The sequence below is a fragment of the Bombina bombina genome, chromosome 7, assembly GCF_027579735.1.
Source record: "Bombina bombina isolate aBomBom1 chromosome 7, aBomBom1.pri, whole genome shotgun sequence".
Lineage (NCBI taxonomy): Eukaryota > Metazoa > Chordata > Amphibia > Anura > Bombinatoridae > Bombina > Bombina bombina.
This window is the reverse complement of record NC_069505.1, coordinates 19,216,950-19,240,970: the sequence shown is the minus strand read 5'-3', so window position 1 is coordinate 19,240,970 and position 24,021 is coordinate 19,216,950. Positions and strand designations below refer to the sequence as shown.

Below are 24,021 nucleotides of genomic sequence, written 5' to 3'. Positions count from 1 at the left end.
TGCTTGTGTTGTGTTGTACTCTTCCTGTGCCGGTGTTTGTGTTGTGTTGTACTCTTCCTGTGCCGGTGTTTGTGTTGTGTTGTACTCTTCCTGTGCGGGTGTATGTTGTGTTGTACTCTTCCTGTGCTGGTGCCTGTATTGCGTTCTACTCTTCCTGTTCTGGTGTCTGTGCTGCGTTGTACTCTTCCTGTGCCGGTGTCTGTGTTGCGTTGTACTCTTCCTGTGCTGGTGCCTGTGTTGCTTGTACTCTTCTTGTGCCGGTGTTGTACTCTTTCTGTGCTGGTGCCTGTGTTGCGTTGTACTCTTCCTGTGCCTGTGTTGCGTTTTACTCTTCCTGTGCGGATTTCTGTGTTGCGCTGTACTCTTGATGTGCCTGTGTTGCGTTGTACTCTTCCTGTTCGGATTTCTGTGTTGTACTCTACCTGTGCCAATGTTTGTGTTGCATTGTACTCTTCCTGTGCTGGTACCTGTGTTGCGTTGTACTCTTCCTGTGCCGGTGTTTGTGTTGTGTTGTACTCTTCCTGTGCCGGTGTCTGTTGTGTTGTACTCTTCCTGTGCCGGTGTTGTACTCTTCCTGTTCTGGTGTTCATGCTGCGTTGTACTTTTCCTGTGCCGGTGTCTGTGTTGCGTTTTACTCTTCCTGTGCTGGTGCCTGTGTTGCGTTGTACTCTTCCTGTGCCGGTGTTTGTGTTGTGTTGTACTCTTCCTGTGCCGGTGTTTGTGTTGTGTTGTACTCTTCCTGTGCGGGTGTATGTTGTGTTGTACTCTTCCTGTGCTGGTGCCTGTATTGCGTTGTACTCTTCCTGTGCCGGTGTTGTACTCTTCCTGTTCTGGTGTCTGTGCTGTGTTGTACTCTTCCTGTTCTGGTGTCTGTGCTGCGTTGTACTCTTCCTGTGCTGGTGCCTGTGTTGCGTTGTACTCTTCTTGTGCCGGTGTTGTACTCTTTCTGTGCTGGTGTCTGTGTTGGGTTGTACTTTTCCTGTGCTGGTGTCTGTGTTGCGTTGTACTCTTCCTGTGCCTGTGTTGCGTTTTACTCTTCCTGTGCGGATTTCTGTGTTGCGCTGTACTCTTCCTGTGCCTGTGTTGCGTTGTACTCTTCCTGTCCGGATTTCTGTGTTGTGTTGTACTCTACCTGTGCCAATGTTTGTGTTGCATTGTACTCTTCCTGTGCTGGTGCCTGTGTTGCGTTGTACTCTTCCTGTGCCGGTGTCTGTGCTGCGTTGTACTCTTCCTGTGCCGGTGTCTGTGTTGCATTGTACTCTTCCTGTGCTGGTGCCTGTATTGCGTTGTACTCTTCCTGTTCTGGTGTCTGTGCTGCGTTGTACTCTTCCTGTGCCGGTGTCTGTGTTGCGTTGTACTCTTCCTGTGCTGGTGCCTGTGTTGCGTTGTACTCTTCTTGTGCCGGTGTTGTACTCTTTCTGTGCTGGTGCCTGTGTTGCGTTGTACTCTTCCTGTGCCTGTGTTGCGTTTTACTCTTCCTGTGCGGATTTCTGTGTTGCGCTGTACTCTTGATGTGCCTGTGTTGCGTTGTACTCTTCCTGTGCGGATTTCTGTGTTGTACTCTACCTGTGCCAATGTTTGTGTTGCGTTGTACTCTTCCTGTGCAGGTGCCTGTGTTGCATTGTACTCTTCCTGTGCCGGTGTTTGTGTTGTGTTGTACTCTTCCTGTGCCGGTGTTTGTGTTGTGTTGTACTCTTCCTGTGCGGGTGTATGTTGTGTTGTACTCTTCCTGTGCTGGTGCCTGTATTGCGTTGTACTTTTCCTGTGCTGGTGTCTGTGCTGCGTTGTACTCTTCCTGTGCCGGTGTCTGTATTGCGTTGTACTCTTCCTGTGCTGGTGCCTGTGTTGCGTTGTACTCTTCTTGTGCCGGTGTTGTACTCTTTCTGTGCTGGTGCCTGTGTTGCGTTGTACTCTTCCTGTGCCTGTGTTGCGTTTTACTCTTCCTGTGCGGATTTCTGTGTTGTGCTGTACTCTTGATGTGCCTGTGTTGCGTTGTACTCTTCCTGTGCGGATTTCTGTGTTGTACTCTACCTGTGCCAATGTTTGTGTTGCATTGTACTCTTCCTGTGCTGGTACCTGTGTTGCGTTGTACTCTTCCTGTGCAGGTGCCTGTGTTGCATTGTACTCTTCCTGTGCCGGTGTTTGTGTTGTGTTGTACTCTTCCTGTGCCGGTGTCTGTTGTGTTGTACTCTTCCTGTGCCGGTGTATGTTGTGTTGTACTCTTCCTGTGCTGGTGCCTGTATTGCGTTGTACTCTTCCTGTTCTGGTGTCCATGCTGCGTTGTACTTTTCCCGTGCCGGTGTCTGTGTTGCGTTTTACTCTTCCTGTGCTTGTGCTTGTGTTGTGTTGTACTCTTCCTGTGCCGGTGTTTGTGTTGTGTTGTACTCTTCCTGTGCCGGTGTTTGTGTTGTGTTGTACTCTTCCTGTGCGGGTGTATGTTGTGTTGTACTCTTCCTGTGCTGGTGCCTGTATTGCGTTGTACTCTTCCTGTTCTGGTGTCTGTGCTGCGTTGTACTCTTCCTGTGCCGGTGTCTGTGTTGCGTTGTACTCTTCCTGTGCTGGTGCCTGTGTTGCTTGTACTCTTCTTGTGCCGGTGTTGTACTCTTTCTGTGCTGGTGCCTGTGTTGCGTTGTACTCTTCCTGTGCCTGTGTTGCGTTTTACTCTTCCTGTGCGGATTTCTGTGTTGCGCTGTACTCTTGATGTGCCTGTGTTGCGTTGTACTCTTCCTGTTCGGATTTCTGTGTTGTACTCTACCTGTGCCAATGTTTGTGTTGCATTGTACTCTTCCTGTGCTGGTACCTGTGTTGCGTTGTACTCTTCCTGTGCCGGTGTTTGTGTTGTGTTGTACTCTTCCTGTGCCGGTGTCTGTTGTGTTGTACTCTTCCTGTGCCGGTGTTGTACTCTTCCTGTTCTGGTGTTCATGCTGCGTTGTACTTTTCCTGTGCCGGTGTCTGTGTTGCGTTTTACTCTTCCTGTGCTGGTGCCTGTGTTGCGTTGTACTCTTCCTGTGCCGGTGTTTGTGTTGTGTTGTACTCTTCCTGTGCCGGTGTTTGTGTTGTGTTGTACTCTTCCTGTGCGGGTGTATGTTGTGTTGTACTCTTCCTGTGCTGGTGCCTGTATTGCGTTGTACTCTTCCTGTGCCGGTGTTGTACTCTTCCTGTTCTGGTGTCTGTGCTGTGTTGTACTCTTCCTGTTCTGGTGTCTGTGCTGCGTTGTACTCTTCCTGTGCTGGTGCCTGTGTTGCGTTGTACTCTTCTTGTGCCGGTGTTGTACTCTTTCTGTGCTGGTGTCTGTGTTGGGTTGTACTTTTCCTGTGCTGGTGTCTGTGTTGCGTTGTACTCTTCCTGTGCCTGTGTTGCGTTTTACTCTTCCTGTGCGGATTTCTGTGTTGCGCTGTACTCTTCCTGTGCCTGTGTTGCGTTGTACTCTTCCTGTCCGGATTTCTGTGTTGTGTTGTACTCTACCTGTGCCAATGTTTGTGTTGCATTGTACTCTTCCTGTGCTGGTGCCTGTGTTGCGTTGTACTCTTCCTGTGCCGGTGTCTGTGCTGCGTTGTACTCTTCCTGTGCCGGTGTCTGTGTTGCATTGTACTCTTCCTGTGCTGGTGCCTGTATTGCGTTGTACTCTTCCTGTTCTGGTGTCTGTGCTGCGTTGTACTCTTCCTGTGCCGGTGTCTGTGTTGCGTTGTACTCTTCCTGTGCTGGTGCCTGTGTTGCGTTGTACTCTTCTTGTGCCGGTGTTGTACTCTTTCTGTGCTGGTGCCTGTGTTGCGTTGTACTCTTCCTGTGCCTGTGTTGCGTTTTACTCTTCCTGTGCGGATTTCTGTGTTGCGCTGTACTCTTGATGTGCCTGTGTTGCGTTGTACTCTTCCTGTGCGGATTTCTGTGTTGTACTCTACCTGTGCCAATGTTTGTGTTGCGTTGTACTCTTCCTGTGCAGGTGCCTGTGTTGCATTGTACTCTTCCTGTGCCGGTGTTTGTGTTGTGTTGTACTCTTCCTGTGCCGGTGTTTGTGTTGTGTTGTACTCTTCCTGTGCGGGTGTATGTTGTGTTGTACTCTTCCTGTGCTGGTGCCTGTATTGCGTTGTACTCTTCCTGTGCCGGTGTTGTACTCTTCCTGTTCTGGTGTCTGTGCTGTGTTGTACTCTTCCTGTGCTGGTGCCTGTGTTGCGTTGTACTCTTCTTGTGCCGGTGTTGTACTCTTTCTGTGCTGGTGTCTGTGTTGGGTTGTACTTTTCCTGTGCAGGTGTCTGTGCTGCGTTGTACTCTTCCTGTGCGGGTGTCTGTGCTGCGTTATGGTGCTCTATTCCATCCTAACCGTGCTGGGCTTTAGCACCGTTAAGAAATAGAACGTCGTAGCCGTTTGGCTGCCCTAAAGACAGTGGCACTTCCTGGATGCGATTGCGGTCTGGAGGGCGTGCCTAGCATCATAGGGACGCCCCCCTGACCTGAACCTAAAACTGAAATATCGCGATCGCATGCACGATCACGGGATTTCAATTTGTCAACATTAGAACGTTGTTCTGATTATAGACAAATTGACCCTCTCATGAAAGGGTTAATAATGCAGACTATTTGTTTGTACACTTAGTTCATTGAATTGAAGATTCTATTGCCACTTCCTTGTCCAATTAGTATCCTGACGATTTATTTTAGATATTTCTTTTGAGTGCGCTAGAATTCTCTTAGCCTATTTTTATGTCCTTAATGGTATCTTCTTTGTGTTATTTTAGCATGTAGGCGATTTGGGGAATATTTTGGCCAATTCCGAAGGAAGAGCAAGTTTCAGGATGGAGGATGAAAGATTAAAGGTGACAACGTTTTTGTGCAACTGTCATTTTGTGGGACACGTTCACATCTGTTTTATTCCACGGTGCTGAAGGACCTAATTCTGCATTCATGATTTTGGCAGTTTCTTGCTATACCTGTAGAGCACATATCTAAGCCTCTGCAGACTGTCCCCTTATTTCATTGCTTTTTACAGACTTGCATTTTAGCCAATCAGTGACCTCTCATAAACAACACCACAGGAGAGAGCACAATGATATTATCTATATGGCACACGTGAACTAGCGCTGTCTAACTGAAAAAACTTCAACATGCACTGAGATAAGAGGCGGCCTTCAAGGACTTAGAAATTAGCATGTGAGCCTACATAAGTTTAGTTTTCAACAAAGAATACCAATAGAACAAAGCAAATCTGATGATAAAAGTAAAATGGAAAGTTGTTACATGTGCTATCTGATTCATGAGTTTAATTTTGACTAGACTGTAACACTGTAAATTTGTTAAATTATGCAATTCATTTGTGCTTTGGATAGCTTCAATATTTATAAACAGAAAATCTTTTTTTTTTTAATTAATCTTTTTATTAGTTTTTTTTCTCCAAATAATACATCATATAAAAACGGACTTATACATCACTGTATACATTACACTTGATGCTATAAGTTACAAAAAACAAACATGTTATCTTTTACACTGTATAACATCTAATTAAAAATTCATTAACAAACAGGTACCCATTTTCTTTTATAACAAAATGACTATATATAGCATTCTATTTCCTAATAACAGAAAGAAACCATTAAATTGTATTCTTACATTCTTAGCCCTTAAGACTTCACACAGTGCATAAATAAGGCTGTAGGGCAGTGCTTTCCAAACTGTGTGTCGGGACACACTAGTGTGTCGGCAGCAGTGTGTAGGTGTGTCCCTGCTTCAGCACAAATTTTTTTACATTTTAATTTTTTTTATTGTTTTTTTATTTGGTTTCTGACTTTCCGCCTGCCTGCTACGCATATCACATGGTTGACACGTGATTGATACCTAGGGGGTCACAGCGCAGCTCAGTGGGAACTGAAACTATTCCCATTGGTGGCTTTGGGGGCACATTGGCACCTGACTGCACATGTAGTCTCCTCAATCGGCTCGTGGCTGCATGTGTAGTCAGTGATTGGGACAGCAGTGTGTTTGCAGCGTGGGCAGTAGTCAATCTGACTCACCGAGCTCTGAGGGCGGCAGCTTAAACGCTGAGCTGAAGTCAGAAGTCAGTGGGGTTTTTTTGCAGCTAGCTCCCAGTAGTGCTGTTCCTGCTCTTGATATATGGATAGGAAGGGGAAGCTTAAAAATGCGAGTGTCTAATATCCCACCAAATATTCAGAAACTGTGTTCATCCCATCAACCTCATACATCCCATTAAAATAGTAAGTAACTATTGGTGTTATTAAACTTTTTTTTAATTCTTACACATACATACTGTTACTTGTAAATACATTTCGTTATTATATAATTTATGTATGTGTCCGTATCTCTTAAAACAAGTTAGTTTAACCTCCTGTTTGCTAGTACAACTGAATCACTGTGTCGCGAAATGATGTAGGTCTAAAAAGTGTGTCACCAACATGAAAAGTTTGGAAAGCTCTGCTGTAGGGTGTCTCAAGCAAAGCATGATCAGGTATAGACCTGTATTTTTAAATTCAGAATACTGCAGTTTTCTACCTTATCTGCAGATCATAGACACACAAAGGCATCAATTTTGAAGAGTAAAAAAAGAAGGAGAGGGGGGACCCCACATCCCAGGCACTCTCCCTTGACCACAGTATCTGCTCCAAAAAAAAAAAAAGAGAACCTTAATCTAGCCAAAACTTTGGGAAGTCGCCTATTAACACCGCCATACAAAAGAAATCTGATTTCTTAAAAAGCGCTACTGATTGTTTCTGGATATTTTCTGGGAAGGAACATATTACCTTAAACCATTTAGAGAAAAATCTTTTGACTGCTATATCTCTTGTAGTATCTAACTCATATTGTCCCATGCTAATCTGTGATGATATTCTCCTATTGAATTATTTTGTACTTGGGCTCCTTTTGGATTTCTATGAACTTAGTATCATGTTTCTACCAATTAAAATATCTGTATTAATTAGGTTACTATTTTCTTCTCCATTTGATTTCTCATGCAATAATATTATATCTAGTAGCTCCAGGATCAATGGTCTTTCTACAAATTTATTTAACCAAGACCTTATTTTGAACTAGAATCCCTTAATCTTAGGGCATGCCCAGAAGCAATGTTTTATATCTGCTATAGGATATGAACATCTAGAACAACATACTGAACTTTGTGACCATTTGGCAATTCTAGCTGGGGATAAATATGTATTGTTAATCAAGCGCATATGTGATTCTCTCCATGTTTGCAGCTTAGTACACTTGTGTGCTATCTCCAGAATCTTAAGTACTCTATCTGTTGTTAATTCAACAAAATCTGCCTGGATATTCTCTAGGTTCTTTTCCCCTTTTCGTGTAATAGGATTTTATACCATATAGAGATTGATAACTTTCCTGCTTTATACAGGGTAATACCTTTCTCTAGTCCTCCTAGGGACCAATCCCTGCCATACTCCCCAGTTAGCTTAAAATAATACTGTCTAATCTGTAGATATGCATAGAATTCTTTCATTGGCAGGAGATATTCTTGACTCAAACTTTCAAATGATTTAATTGTACCCAGGGAACGATTCTCTAATTGGTATATGAACTTTAAGCCCTTCTGAAACCACTTTTTAAAAATACTAGTCACTAAACTTGGTTCAAATTCTGGTTTCCCCCAAATTGGTAGATATATTGACATATGTGTATCTATCTCCAATTCTCGGCTCAATTTCTTCCAAGCTTTAATTACATTAAACAAGGTTATTCTAATTTTAATATTTTTAGGGATATCATTTATTGGTAGATGCAACAGCCCAAGGAGGGAAGCTGGAGTAGCTATCTCTTTTTCAATTTGTAGGTGCGTGATTATATTTTTTTCTGTGATCCAATCGCATGCGACTTTAGTCAAAGATGCCCAATTGTAGAATTTGATATTAGGCATTCCCAACTCTCCATATTCCTTGTCTTGCATCACATTTCTCATTGCCACTCGCGCTTTTTTCCCTTTCCAGAAAAATTGTGTGCAGCTTTTATAAAAATTCTTTAAATCTTTTCTTTTATTAGTAGAGGAAGGTTTTGTATACAGAATAGTATCTTCGGGAAAATAATCATTTTAATTAGATGTATTTTAGCGAAAAGGGTAAGTGGGAAATATTTCCATCTATCCAACTTATCTGTAACTGTTTTCCATAATTTGTCATAATTTATCTTATACCATTCAGACGGATTTCTACTTATATTTAAACCTAAATATTTAATGGAGTTTTCTGCCTCTTTCAATGGATGAGAGTCTAAACTCTCTCTATCCTTCTTTAGCCATAGAATCTCTGACTGAAATATTTATTTTAAAGCCTGAGAAGGAACTATATATTTCTAAAATTTCCAATAAACAAGGAATATTTTTTTGAATTACAAATAAATACCAGAAGGTCATCAGCATACAGAGAAAGAACAGTTCTAGAGTTCCCCACCCTGATACCCTCCAATTCCTTCCTAAGGCATATTGTGAGTGGCTCTATAGATAGATTAAACAATAATGGAGAGAGGGGGCAACCCTGTCTGGTACCCTTGGATATATTTAGTTTTTCAGAAATAGAGCCATTTATTAATAAAGTGGACGTAGCATTTTTATATATTAGATCAACAAACCTATTGAATTGGCCAGTGATTCCAAACTTATCTAATGATGTTAAGTGATCCCATACAATGGAATCAAAAGCATTTTCTGCGTCAATCGTTATAAGGGCCATATCTTTATCGACCTTTACTTTTATAACTTTGTTTTTGTAGTTTAACCCATATGTATTCAATCAGGGTCAATAGTCTCCTCATATTCCTAGTCACATTTCTTCCTCGCATGAAGCCAGTCTGGTCTTGGAGAATCAGTGGGTCTATCATCTTTTTAAACCTATTCGCTAATATGGACATTAATATTTTATAGTCGTTATTCAAAAGAGATATTGGCCTATATGAACCAACTATCTCAGGGTCTTTATCTTTTTTAGAATTAAATTAATAACTGATGCTGAGAAATAAGGGGAAGACAGGCTGTTGTGTATGTAATATTTGTTAAATAGATCTTTTAATATAGGGGATATTTGCTCTTTAAGTATTTTATAAAATTCTAGTGGTAGTTGGTCTGGTCCTGGAGCTTTCCCTAAGTTAGATGTATCAATTGATTTTATAATTTCTTCTTGCTCTATGGGTGCATTGAGTATTTCTAAATTTTCTCTGGACAATTTTGGCACTTGTATCCCCTTCCAAAAATTGATTTTATTAATATTATTTATTTCCTGTCTTGTATATAAATTCTTGAAATAATTTTAAAAAATCTCCTTGATTTCCGTAATATTTGTATGTCTTTGCCCTTTATTTAAAACAGCAGTTATAGAAGTTTTCTTTTTCTTATGGGCATTTTCTAGTAGTGCCAGCCATCCCATTAAAATTACCAAAAGTTTCCTTTTTCTTCAATTCTGCCTGTTGTACTTTATGGTTAAGGAAATTGTTTCTCTCAGACTTTTTTCCTGATAATTTTTCTATGACTGGATATTTGGATTATCAATGTATCTTTTAAAACTGTTTCTTAATGTATTAGAGAGCTGTAGTTCTCTTGCTTTGGCCTTTTTATTTTTTATAATAAGCCATGCCTTTATTTCCCCTCTAAAATATGCATTTGCTGTTTCCCATAGTATTTCTGGTTTTTCTCTATATGATCTATTAAAATTAATTAACTCGTTCCATTTCCCTCTCATCCAATTTTGGTATTCTATGTTATTTAATTGATATCTAGGGAAAAAGAAACGCCTGTTTTGAAACATCCCTTTCTCCTACATTGGTGTATCCGGTCCACGGCTTCATCCTTACTTGTGGGATATTCTCAATCCCTACAGGAAGTGGCAAAGAGATCACACAGCAGAGCTGTCCATATAGCTCCCCTCAGGCTCCGCCCCCCCAGTCGTTCTCTTTGCCGCTTTAAACAAGTAGCATCTCCACGGGAGGGTAAAGAGTTTGTGGTGTTAGATTTGTAGTTTTTATTTCTTCTATCAAAAGTTTGTTATTTTAAAATAGTGCCGGCTTGTACTATTTACTCTGAAGCAGAAAGTGATGAAGATTTCTGCTGAGAGGAATATGATTTTAGCACCAGTAACTAAAATCCATTGCTGTTCCCACGCAGGACTGTTGAATACCGGAGAACTTCAGTTGGGGGGAACAGTTTGCAGGCTTAACTGCTTCAGGTATGATCAGTCATTTTTCTAACAAGACCAAGTAATGCTAGAAGACTGTCAGAAATCCCCTCAGGGATAGGTAAGCCATTTTTCTCAGACTCTGTATAAAATGATGGATTAAATTAAGGGCTCAAAGCTGGTTGACACTATTGTGGGCTTAATCGATTGCTTTATTAGCATGATTCAGTATGAATAGGGTGTTTTTGAGACTTTTAAAACACTTTTGGGGTTTATTTTGGCGCCTGGCACTTATTTAGACACCTAACCTAGTCAAAAAGGCCCCACCACTCTGGAATCAAGAGGGAGGGGGCCTCCTTTTCGCACCTCAGTTGCGCAGTTGTTTTTGCTACACAGTTCATGCAGCTTCATGTGGGGCGTTCAGAGACTTCAGAAAGGACTTCAAAGAGGCTTATTTCTTACTCAAATAATCCCTAAGGAAGGTAAAAGCCACAGTAGAGGCTGTGGCATTGTGCTGTAGTGTTTCTAACCGGTTAACTGCTGTTCTTAGCTCCGGTTTGGGCATTAAGGGGTTAATTGGTCTGAAAATTTGTGTGCAATCTTTCTCCAACATAGGTGTGTCCGGTCCACGGCGTCATCCTTACTTGTGGGATATTCTCTTCCCCAACAGGAAATGGCAAAGAGCCCAGCAAAGCTGGTCACATGATCCCTCCTAGGCTCCGCCTTCCCCAGTCATTCTCTTTGCCGTTGTACAGGCAACATCTCCACGGAGATGGCTTAGAGTTTTTTAGTGTTTAACTGTAGTTTTTATTATTCAATCAAGAGTTTGTTATTTTAAAATAGTGCTGGTATGTACTATTTACTCTGAAACAGAAAAGAGATGAAGATTTCTGTTTGTAAGAGGAAAATGATTTTAGCAACCGTTACTAAAATCGATGGCTGTTCCACACAGGACTGTTGAGAGGAATTAACTTCAGTTGGGGGAACAGTGAGCAGACTTTTGCTGCTTGAGGTATGACACATTCTAACAAGACGATGTAATGCTGGAAGCTGTCATTTTCCCTATGGGATCCGGTAAGCCATTTTTATTACAGAGTAAATAAGGGCTTCACAAGGGCTTGTTAAGACTGTAGACATTTTCTGGGCTAAATCGATTCATATATAACATATTTAGCCTTGAGGAATCATTTAATTTGGGTATTTTTGTAAAATAATATCGGCAGGCACTGTTTTAGACACCTTATTCTCTAGGGGCTTTCCCTAATCATAGACAGAGCCTCATTTTCGCGCCGGTATTGCGCACTTGTTTTTGAGAAGCATGACATGCAGTCGCATGTGTGAGGAGCTCTGATACATAAAAAAGACTTTCTGAAGGCGTCATTTGGTATCGTATTCCCCTTTGGGCTTGGTTGGGTCTCAGCAAAGCAGATACCAGGGACTGTAAAGGGGTTAAAGATAAAAACGGCTCCGGTTCCGTTATTTTAAGGGTTAAAGCTTCCAAATTTGGTGTGCAATACTTTTAAGGCTTTAAGACACTGTGGTGAAATTTTGGTGAATTTTGAACAATTCCTTCATACTTTTTCGCAATTGCAGTAATAAAGTGTGTTCAGTTTAAAATTTAAAGTGACAGTAACGGTTTTATTTTAAAACGTTTTTTGTACTTTGTTATCAAGTTTATGCCTGTTTAACATGTCTGAACTACCAGATAGACTGTGTTCTGAATGTGGGGAAGCCAAGGTTCCTTCTCATTTAAATAGATGTGATTTATGTGACACTGAAAATGATGCCCAAGATGATTCCTCAAGTGAGGGGAGTAAGCATGGTACTGCATCATTCCCTCCTTCGTCTACACCAGTCTTGCCCACTCAGGAGGCCCCTAGTACATCTAGCGCGCCAATACTCCTTACTATGCAACAATTAACGGCTGTAATGGATAATTCTATCAAAAACATTTTAGCCAAAATGCCCACTTATCAGCGTAAGCGCGACTGCTCTGTTTTAGATACTGAAGAGCATGAGGACGCTGAGGATAATGGTTCTGATATGCCCCTACACCAGTCTGAGGGGGCCAGGGAGGTTTTGTCTGAGGGAGAAATTTCAGATTCAGGGAAAATTTCTCAACAAGCTGAACCCGATGTGATTACATTTAAATTTAAGTTGGAACATCTCCGCGCTCTGCTTAAGGAGGTGTTATCCACTCTGGATGATTGTGAGAATTTGATCATCCCAGAGAAACTATGTAAAATGGACAAGTTCCTAGAGGTCCCGGGGCCCCCAGAAGCTTTTCCTATACCCAAGCGGGTGGCGGACATTGTAAATAAAGAATGGGAAAGGCCCGGTATACCTTTCGTCCCTCCCCCCATATTTAAAAAATTGTTTCCCATGGTCGACCCCAGAAAGGACTTATGGCAGACAGTCCCCAAGGTCGAGGGGGCGGTTTCTACTTTAAACAAACGCACCACTATACCCATAGAAGATAGTTGTGCTTTCAAAGATCCTATGGATAAAAAATTAGAAGGTTTGCTTAAAAAGATGTTTGTTCAGCAAGGTTACCTTCTACAACCAATTTAATGCATTGTCCCTGTCACTACAGCCGCGTGTTTCTGGTTCGATGAGCTAGAAAAGGCGATCGATAGTGATTCTCCTCCTTATGAGGAGATTATGGACAGAATCCGTGCTCTCAAATTGGCTAATTCTTTCACCCTAGACGCCACTTTGCAATTGGCTAGGTTAGCGGCGAAAAATTCTGGGTTTGCTATTGTGGCGCGCAGAGCGCTTTGGTTGAAATCTTGGTCAGCGGATGCGTCTTCCAAGAACAAATTGCTTAACATTCCTTTCAAGGGGAAAACGCTGTTTGGCCCTGACTTGAAAGAGATTATCTCTGATATCACTGGGGGTAAGGGCCACGCCCTTCCTCAGGATAGGTCTTTCAAGGCCAAAAATAAACCTAATTTTCGTCCCTTTCGTAGAAACGGACCAGCCCCAAGTGCTACGTCCTCTAAGCAAGAGGGTAATTCTTCTCAAGCCAAGCCAGCCTGGAGACCAATGCAAGGCTGGAACAAGGGAAAGCAGGCCAAGAAGCCTGCCACTGCTACCAAGACAGCATGAAATGTTGGCCCCCGATCCGGGACCGGATCTGGTGGGGGGCAGACTTTCTCTCTTCGCTCAGGCTTGGGCAAGAGATGTTCTGGATCCTTGGGCACTAGAAATAGTCTCCCAAGGTTATCTTCTGGAATTCAAGGGGCCTCCCCCAAGGGGGAGGTTCCACAGGTCTCAATTGTCTTCAGACCACATGAAAAGACAGGCATTCTTACATTGTGTAGAAGACCTGTTAAAAATGGGAGTGATTCATCCTGTTCCTTTAGGAGAACAAGGGATGGGGTTCTACTCCAATCTGTTCGTAGTTCCCAAAAAAGAGGGAACATTCAGACCAATCTTAGATCTCAAGATCCTAAACAAGTTTCTCAAGGTTCCATCGTTCAAAATGGAAACCATTCGAACAATTCTTCCTTCCATCCAGGAAGGTCAATTCATGACCACGGTGGATTTAAAGGATGCGTATCTACATATTCCTATCCACAAGGAACATCATCGGTTCCTAAGGTTCGCATTCCTGGACAAGCATTACCAGTTTGTGGCACTTCCGTTCGGATTAGCCACTGCTCCAAGGATTTTCACAAAGGTACTAGGGTCCCTTCTAGCGGTGCTAAGACCAAGGGGCATTGCAGTAGTACCTTACTTGGACGACATTCTGATTCAAGCGTCGTCCCTTCCTCAAGCAAAGGCTCACACGGACATTGTCCTGGCCTTTCTCAGATCTCACGGGTGGAAAGTGAACGTAGAAAAAAGTTCTCTATCTCCGTCAACAAGGGTTCCCTTCTTGGGAACAATAATAGACTCCTTAGAAATGAGGATTTTTCTGACAGAGGCCAGAAAATCAAAACTTCTAAACTTCATTCTGTTCCTCTTCCTTCCATAGCGCAGTGCATGGAAGTAATAGGTTTGATGGTAGCGGCAATGGACATAGTTCCTTTTGCGCGAATTCATCTAAGACCATTACAACTGTGCATGCTCAGTCAGTGGAATGGGGACTATACAGACTTGTCTCCGACGATACAAGTAGATCAGAGGACCAGAGATTCACTCCGTTGGTGGCTGTCCCTGGACAACCTGTCACAGGGGATGAGCTTCCGCAGACCAGAGTGGGTCATTGTCACGACCGACGCCAGTCTGGTGGGCTGGGGCGCGGTCTGGGGACCCCTGAAAGCTCAGGGTCTTTGGTCTCGGGAAGAATCTCTTCTTCCGATAAATATTCTGGAACTGAGAGCGATATTCAATGCTCTCAAGGCTTGGCCTCAGCTAGCAAAGGCCAAGTTCATACGGTTTCAATCAGACAACATGACGACTGTTGCGTACATCAACCATCAGGGGGGAACAAGGAGTTCCCTGGCGATGGAAGAAGTGACCAAAATCATTCAATGGGCGGAGACTCACTCCTGCCACTTGTCTGCAATCCACATCCCAGGAGTGGAAAATTGGGAAGCGGATTTTCTGAGTCGTCAGACATTTCATCCGGGGGAGTGGGAACTCCATCCGGAAATCTTTGCCCAAATTACTCAATTGTGGGGCATTCCAGACATGGATCTGATGGCCTCTCGTCAGAACTTCAAGGTTCCTTGCTACGGGTCCAGATCCAGGGATCCCAAGGCGACTCTAGTAGATGCACTAGTAGCACCTTGGACCTTCAAACTAGCTTATGTATTCCCGCCGTTTCCTCTCATCCCCAGGCTGGTAGCCAGGATCAATCAGGAGAGGGCATCGGTGATCTTGATAGCTCCTGCGTGGCCACGCAGGACTTGGTATGCAGACCTGGTGAATATGTCATCGGCTCCACCATGGAAGCTACCTTTGAGACGAGACCTTCTTGTTCAAGGTCCGTTCGAACATCCGAATCTGGTCTCACTCCAACTGACTGCTTGGAGATTGAACGCTTGATCTTATCAAAGTGAGGGTTCTCAGATTCTGTCATTGATACTCTTGTTCAGGCCAGAAAGCCTGTAACTAGAAAAATTTACCACAAAATATGGAAAAAATATATCTGTTGGTGTGAATCTAAAGGATTCCCTTGGGACAAGGTAAAAATTCCTAAGATTCTATCCTTTCTTCAAGAAGGTTTGGAGAAAGGATTATCTGCAAGTTCCTTGAAGGGACAGATTTCTGCCTTGTCTGTGTTACTTCACAAAAAGCTGGCAGCTGTGCCAGATGTTCAAGCCTTTGTTCAGGCTCTGGTTAGAATCAAGCCTGTTTACAAACCTTTGACTCCTCCTTGGAGTCTCAATTTAGTTCTTTCAGTTCTTCAGGGGGTTCCGTTTGAACCCTTACATTCCGTTGATAAAAATTCCATGCAGATAAGGTGGTTTTACGTACTAAACCTGGTTTTCTTCCGAAAGTTGTTTCTAACAAAAACATTAACCAGGAGATAGTCGTGCCTTCTTTGTGTCCGAATCCAGTTTCAAAGAAGGAACGTTTGTTGCACAATTTGGATGTTGTTCGTGCTCTAAAATTCTATTTAGATGCTACAAAGGATTTTAGACAAACATCTTCCTTGTTTGTTGTTTATTCTGGTAAAAGGAGAGGTCAAAAAGCAACTTCTACCTCTCTCTCTTTTTGGATTAAAAGCATCATCAGATTGGCTTATGAGACTGCCGGACGGCAGCCTCCTGAAAGAATCACAGCTCATTCCACTAGGGCTGTGGCTTCCACATGGGCCTTCAAGAACGAGGCTTCTGTTGATCAGATATGTAAGGCAGCGACTTGGTCTTCACTGCACACTTTTACTAAATTTTACAAGTTTGATACTTTTGCTTCTTCTGAGGCTATTTTTGGGAGAAAGGTTTTGCAAGCCGTGGTGCCTTCCATCTAGGTGACCTGATTTGCTCCCTCCCTTCATCCGTGTCCTAAAGCTTTGGTATTGGTTCCCACAAGTAAGGATGACGCCGTGGACCGGACACACCTATGTTGGAGAAAACAGAATTTATGTTTACCTGATAAATTACTTTCTCCAACGGTGTGTCCGGTCCACGGCCCGCCCTGGTTTTTTAATCAGGTCTGATATTTTATTTTCTTTAACTACAGTCACCACGGTATCATATGGTTTCTCCTATGCAAATATTCCTCCTTTACGTCGGTCGAATGACTGGGGAAGGCGGAGCCTAGGAGGGATCATGTGACCAGCTTTGCTGGGCTCTTTGCCATTTCCTGTTGGGGAAGAGAATATCCCACAAGTAAGGATGACGCCGTGGACCGGACACACCGTTGGAGAAAGTAATTTATCAGGTAAACATAAATTCTGTTTTTCAAAGCATTAAGACAATGTGGTGAAAATTTCATTAAAATTGGATGTTTATTTGATGGTTATTTGATGTTTTAGTAATAAAGTGTGCACTTTTTTTATTTAAAGACACAGTAACGTTTTTTTTCAAAAATTATTTTTTATGCATTGTAGTGCTTTCTAAGTCTGTCAAACATGTCTGACCCTTCAGATAGCCTTTGTTCTGTATGTTTAAAGGCCAAGGCGGTGCCCCCATTAAATTTATGTGTGAAGTGTGCTATAGCGTCCAAACAGCTTAAGGACCGTACAGTCACGCTTAGGGATGTAGCCCAAGATGATTCTTTAGCTGAAGGTAGTGAGGATAGTCCGCTATCCTCTCCTTCTGTGTCAACACCAGCTATGCCCGCGCAAGCGATGCCCAGTACATCTAGCGCACCAATTCCTATTACTTTGCAACAATTAGCAGCAGTAATGGATAATTCTCTCGCAGCATTTTTATCCAAACTGCCAGCATTTCCAAGAAAGCGTGATAGCTCAGTTTTAAATACAGAAAATGAGCAAGCAGACGCAGCGGATAATTTATCTGTAGTACCCTCACATCAATCTGACTTGGCGGTGAGGGAGGGCCTGTCTGAGGTAGAAATTTCTGATACAGGAAAGGTTTCTCAGCAGGCAGAGCCAGATACCATAGCATTTAAATTTAAGTTAGAACACCTCCGTGCCCTGCTTAAGGAGGTCCTAGCTACACTTGATGATTGTGACCCTTTGGTGGTCCCAGAAAAATTGTGTAAATGGACAAATTCTTAGAGGTCCCAGTACACACTGATGCGTTTCCGATACCTAAGAGGGTGGCGGATATCGTGTCTAGGGAGTGGGAGAAACCAGGTGTACCTTTTGTTCCCCCCCCTATATTTAAGAAAATGTTCCCCATTGTTGACCCAAGGAGAGACGCGTGGCAGACGGTCCCTAAGGTAGAGGGGGCAGTTTCAACACTAGCTAAGCGCACGACTATACCAATAGAAGACAGTTGCGCTTTCAAAGATCCTACGGATAAAAAATTAGAAGGTTTACTTAAGAAAATTTTTGTTCAACAAGGTTTTCTTCTTCAACCAATTTCTTGCATTATTCCTGTAACCACTGCAGCGGCTTTTTGGTTTGAGGAACTAGAAAACTCGCTCCAGAAGGAGACTTCTTATGATGAAGTCATGGACAGAATTCACGCCCTGAAGTTGGCTAATTCTTTCATTACAGATGCCGCTTTTCAGGTAGCTAAATTAGCGGTGAAAAATTCTGGTTTTGCAATCGTGGCGCGCAGAGCGCTTTGGCTAAAATCTTGGTCGGCGGATGTGTCGTCCAAAACAAAATTGCTTAATATTCCTTTCAAGGGTAAAACCCTATTCGGGCCAGAGTTGAAAAAAAATATTTCAGATATCACTGGGGGAAAGGGCCATGCCCTTCCACAAGATAGACCTTTCAAAGCTAAAAATAAGTCTAATTTTCGTTCCTTTCGCAATTTCAGGAACGGACCTGCTTCTACCTCTACAGCCACTAGGCAAGAGGGTAACGCATCCCAGCCCAAACCAGCATGGAAACCATTGCAAGGCTGGAACAAGGGTAAACAGGCCAAGAAGCCTGCTGCTGCTACCAAGACAGCATGAAAGGATAGCCCCCGATCCGGGACCGGATCTAGTAGGGGGCAGACTTTCTCTCTTTGCTCAGGCTTGGGCAAGAGATGTTCCGGACCCCTGGGCGTTAGAAATTGTCTCTCAGGGGTATCTTCTGGAATTCAAGGACCCTCCTCCAAGGGGAAGGTTCCACATGTCTCGCTTATCTTTAGACCAGATAAAGAGACAGGCATTCTTCCAGTTCCAACAGCAGAACAAGGACTGGGTTTTTACTCAAACCTGTTTGTAGTTCCCAAAAAGGAAGGAACTTTCAGGCCAATCCTGGATTTAAAAATCCTAAACAAATTCCTCAGAGTTCCATCATTCAAAATGGAAACCATTCGGACAATTTTACCAATGATTCAGGAGGGTCAATATATGACTACCGTGGACTTAAAGGATGCGTACCTGCATATTCCTATCCACAAAGATCACCATCAGTTCCTGAGGTTCGCCTTTCTGGACAAGCATTACCAATTTGTAGCCCTTCCCTTCGGATTGGCCACTGCTCCCAGAATTTTCACAAAGGTGCTAGGGTCCCTTCTAGCGGTGCTAAGACCGAGGGGCATTGCAGTAGCACCTTACCTAGACAACATCTTAATACAAGCGTCGTCCTTTCACAAAGCAAAGGCTCATACGGACATGGTTCTAGCCTTTCTAAGGTCTCATGGGTGGAAGGTGAACATAGAAAAGCGTTCTCTGTCCCCGTTCACAAGGGTTCCCTTCCTGGGAACAGTAATAGACTCGGTAGAAATGAAGATCTTTCTGACGGAGGTCAGGAAGTTAAAACTTTTGAACACTTGTCGAGTTCTTCATGCCATTCCTCAACCCTCCGTAGCTCAGTGCATGGAGGTAATAGGACTAATGGTTGCGGCAATGGATGTGGTTCCTTTTGCTCAAATTCATTTAAGACCACTGCAATTGTGCATGCTCAAACAGTGGAATGGGGATTATGCAGATTTGTCTCCCCAGATACAAATGGACCAGAAAACCAGAGACTCACTCCTCTGGTGGTTGTCTCAGGATCACCTGTCTCAGGGAATGAGTTTCCGAAGACCGGAGTGGATCATTGTCACGACCGACGCCAGCCTCTTAGGCTGGGGTGCGGTCTGGGAGTCCCTGAAAGCTCAGGGTCTATGGTCTTGGGAAGAATCTCTTCTCCCGATAAACATTTTGGAATTGAGAGCGATATTCAATGCGCTCCAGGCCTGGCCTCAACTAGCGGAGGCCAAATTCATCAGATTTCAGTCAGACAACATGACGACTCTAGCCTACATCAATCATCAGGGAGGAACAAAGAGTTCCCTGGCGATGAGGGAGGTATCCAAGATCATCAAATGGGCAGAGGATCACTCCTGCCATCTATCAGCAATTCACATCCCAGGAGTGGACAACTGGGAAGCGGATTATCTGAGTCGTCAGACTTTCCATCCGGGGGAGTGGGAACTTCACCCGGAGGTTTTTGCCCAGTTAACTCAACTATTGGGCCTTCCAGATCTGGATCTGATGGCGTCATGTCAGAACTCAAAAGTTCCACGTTACGGGTCCAGGTCCAGGGATCCCAAGGCGACATTGGTAGATGCCTTAGTGGCTCCTTGGTCGTTCAATCTAGCTTATGTCTTTCCACCGTTTCCTCTTCTCCCCAGGCTAGTAGCCAGGATCAAACAGGAGAAGGATTCGGTAATTCTGATAGCTCCCGCGTGGCCACGCAGGACTTGGTATGCAGACCTGGTGAATATGTCATCGGTTCCACCATGGAAGCTACCTTTGAGGCAGGACCTTCTAATCCAAGGTCCATTCAAACATCCAAACCTAGTTTCTCTGCAACTGACTGCTTGGAGATTGAACGCTTGATTCTAGCTATACGTGGGTTGTCGGAATCAGTTATAGCTACTCTGATCCAGGCTAGAAAGCCTGTCACCAGGAAAATTTACCATAAGATATGGCGGAAATATCTTTGCTGGTGCGAATCCAAGGGTTACTCATGGAGTAAGATTAGGATTCCAAGGTTACTATCTTTTCTCCAAGAAGGATTGGAGAAAGGTTTGTCAGCTAGTTCCTTAAAAGGACAGATATCTGCTCTGTCTGTTTTGTTACACAAGCGTCTGGCAGCAGTGCCAGATGTTCAGGCATTTGTACAGGCTTTAGTCAGAATCAAGCCTGTCTACAGACCTGTGGCTCCTCCATGGAGTCTAAATTTAGTTCTTTCAGTTCTTCAAGGGGTTCCGTTTGAACCTCTACATTCCATAGATATCAAGTTACTATCTTGGAAATATTTGTTTTTGGTAGCTATTTCTTCTGCTAGAAGAGTTTCTGAATTGTCTGCTTTGCTGTGTAATTCACCCTATCTGGTGTTCCATACAGATAAGGTCGTTTTACGTACCAAACCTGGTTTTCTTCCAAAAGTGGTTTCCAATAAGAATATTAACCAGGAAATAGTTGTTCCTTCTCTGTGTCCTAATCCAGTTTCTAACAAGGAACGTCTGTTACACAACCTTGATGTGGTTCGTGCTTTGAAGTTTTATCTAAAAGCAACTAAAGACTTCAGACAAACATCGTCCTTGTTTGTCGTCTATTCTGGCAAGAGGAGAGGTCAAAAAGCGACTGCGACCTCTCTTTCTAGCTGAAAAGCATCATCCGATTGACTTATGAGACTGCTGGAAGGCAGCCTCCTGAACGAATTACAGCTCACTCTACTAGAGCTGTGACTTCCACATGGGCTTTCAAGAATGAGGCTTCTGTTGAACAGATCTGTAAGGCAGCGACTTGGTCTTCACTGCATACATTTACCAAATTTTACAAATTCGATACTTTTGCTTCTTCGGAGGCTATTTTTGGGAGGTTTTGCAAGAAGTATTGCCTTCCGTTTAGGTTACCTGACTTGTTCCCTCCCTTCATCCGTGTCCTAAAGCTTTGGTATTGGTTCCCACAAGTAAGGATGAAGCCGTGGACCGGATACATCAATGTAGGAGAAAACAGAATTTATGTTTACCTGATAAATTTCTTTCTCCTACGGTGTATCCGGTCCACGGCCCACCCTGGCATTTTGGTCAGGTTTAAATTTATTTTTGTAAACTACAGTCACCACTGCACCCTATGGTTCTCCTTTTTCTCCTAACCGTCGGTCGAATGACTGGGGGGGCGGAGCCTGAGGGGAGCTATATGGACAGCTCTGCTGTGTGATCTCTTTGCCACTTCCTGTAGGGATTGAGAATATCCCACAAGTAAGGATGAAGCCGTGGACCGGATACACCATAGGAGAAAGAAATGTATCAGGTAAACATAAATTCTGTTTTTTGCGGCTTATCATGTATTAAGAGAGAGATACTAGCATGGTCAGAGATATACATGTCGTTTATTTTTGTTTCCAGCTTCATATGAAGTAATTTCTCACTGACTAGAAACATGTCTATTCTAGAGAAAGTCTTATAACCTTTAGACTCACAAGTAAATAATCTTTGATCAGGATTATGTATCCTCCAAATATCTTTAACCTTTAAAATCTTACATAAATTAGAAAGTATTTTAGCTTCCTTGTTATATTGCCTATTATATTTTTTATTCATTCTATCTAGTTTTGGATCCATGGACATATTATAGTCTCCTGCTAAGATAAAGTAGGAATCAGCATATGCTGTCAGTTTCAATATAAGATTGCTCCAGAATTTCTCGTCTAGCTGGTTTGGACCATATATATTGCATATAGTGTATTTTTTCCCTGCTACTTCCACATGTATAATAATAAATCTTTCTTCCTCATCTAATTCCTGGGACAAAATCTTATACTCAAGATTTTTGTTAAAGAGGCACGCCACTCCCTTTTTTCTCCCTCTACAAGGTGTAGCGATAACTTCCCCGACCCATTTCATTTTTAATTTATTTACTTCAGTATTGTTTAAGTGTGTTTCTTGGATAATGGCTATATCGGGCACATATTTCTGGAGGTAGCTGATAATCCGTTTTCTCTTAACTGGGGATGCTATGCCCCCCACATTCCAAGACACAATATTTAATCTTGTTTTAGTCATTTAACATATTCCATAGGGCATAGTGGGCACAGCATCCAGCGGCCAGGGGGGGGGGGGGGAGGGGATAGAAGTGGATGAGAGAGAAAAGAAAAAAAAAAGAGAAAGAACAAAGGGAGTAGCCCCGAAAGAAAACTCAATATCTCTTGAACATCCATTTTGAACTTTATATAAAATTTGTCCACATAAAACTGGATCTAAAACAAGAAACAACACATATTCCTATATATGCCCTATTAGTATCGATTCTATCACACATCTTTATACATTGTGTGTGTATATGGAATAGATAATCAGGGGTTTTATGTCAAATTGTCCATAAACTGTTGTGCTTCCTGTCTACTCTCAAAAATCCTTACTTCGGATTTGTATGTCACCCTTAGTTTTGCTGGATAGTTAACCGTATTTATTAACTGCGTACATATTGGTGTTAGTTCTCTCCTTTTTTTTGATGTGTCAATTGAGAAGTCCTGGAATATTGCCACTGATTCATCGTTTATTCTGAAGGGGAATGCTTTTTTATATTGTCTAAGTATATGTACCTTGTCTTGAAAATTCAGAAATTTTTTGATTACCGTCCTTGCATTTTTATTTGTGGTTTGTTCTCGCAGCTGCCCTATTCTATGTGCTCTTTCTACAGCTATAGGGCTGTTAATTCCTAATAATTCTGATAATTTTGTTGCAGCAAAGTAGATGAGATCTTTATATTCTGAGGTTTCGGGCAACCCTATAATTCTTAAATTATTTCTGCGCGCCCTGTCTTCCATGTCCTCCAATTTCTTTTGCAGGGTTGCAATAGATTTTTCGTGTTTTTTAATCATTCGATCTTGAGTGATAGATACATCCTCAAGATCTGACACTCTCTATTCTCAACCTCTGTAATGCGTGTAGCAAACTGTCTTACTTCCATTGTTAATAAGGAGAGTTCTTTACGTACTTGATCAAATTGCGGCATGATCATCTCCGTAATCTGTTTTACTAGGTTGTGCGGATCTATCATAGTCATAGGGTTACCTACGTCCATACTGGTGTCGGCTACTACCTCCGTATTGTTTTTACTTTTTTTTTACTTTTGTTTGGGGGGCATCCCTGGTGATTTATTTTTAACGTTGTGTATATATTTTTACATAAAATAGGAAAGATAATTAATAGTGTGAGAAAAAATAAATAAAAAAATACCTGCTTTATATTAGTTTAAGTGTCTGTGCAATGTGATAAATATTAAAAAGTGTTGTGGTAGTTTGTGAGAGAGAATGGTCTCCTAGCAGAGGCCGAAGACAGAAAACGTGCTGTTTGCTAAATCCTCTGAGCTTATGCAGAGTTTATCTATTATTCTCAGGTTGTGTGAACCCAGTACCCTTTGTGTGATGTGGTTGCCCCCTTATACCGTTCTATTTAATATATTATCTTTAGATAATTAATAGCTTAGTGCCAGCACGTCCTCCCCGTAGAAGTTTCTATGTTCTACATCCTTGCTTTACTATAATTAAACACTTTTTTTTTCCATGCAAAAAGGAGATAGCCTGGTGAAAGGTCCAACCAACCCAGTTAAAATGAAAGTCTGTCTACAACTCTATTACCTTCTTCTATCTAGCTCTTAGGGACTTTTGGGTGGTTATATCTTAGAGTAAGATTTATGTATAAATACTCCTTTTTATACTCAAGTTATTATATGTTACAAAATATATCTTTAACCACATCTAATAGGCTTGTAATAATGTTCAGCGCCCCAACAAACAATGAAATATACACAACAGCAAAAGAGAGACTTTTTTTTCTCTGCAGCAGCCTCTCTCAAATTTTCTCTATTTCAAATTCCTCCTCCCCTATTTCCAGAAATTGTCCAAAAAATGTCTCTCTGATCTTGTGATATTCCAAAG

General features: G+C 42.4%; 1 protein-coding gene across 3 annotated transcripts in view; it reads left to right on the top strand.

Annotated features, from left to right (window-relative positions):
• Window positions 1-24,021, top strand: part of CCS (copper chaperone for superoxide dismutase) — a 125,864-nt gene that overhangs the window by 55,874 nt on the left and 45,969 nt on the right. For all 3 annotated transcript variants that reach the window (XM_053719974.1, XM_053719977.1, XM_053719976.1), the window contains exon 6: window positions 4,734-4,811. In XM_053719974.1, the coding sequence (XP_053575949.1) occupies window positions 4,734-4,811 (78 nt within the window). The remainder of the gene's footprint in view (window positions 1-4,733; window positions 4,812-24,021) is intronic.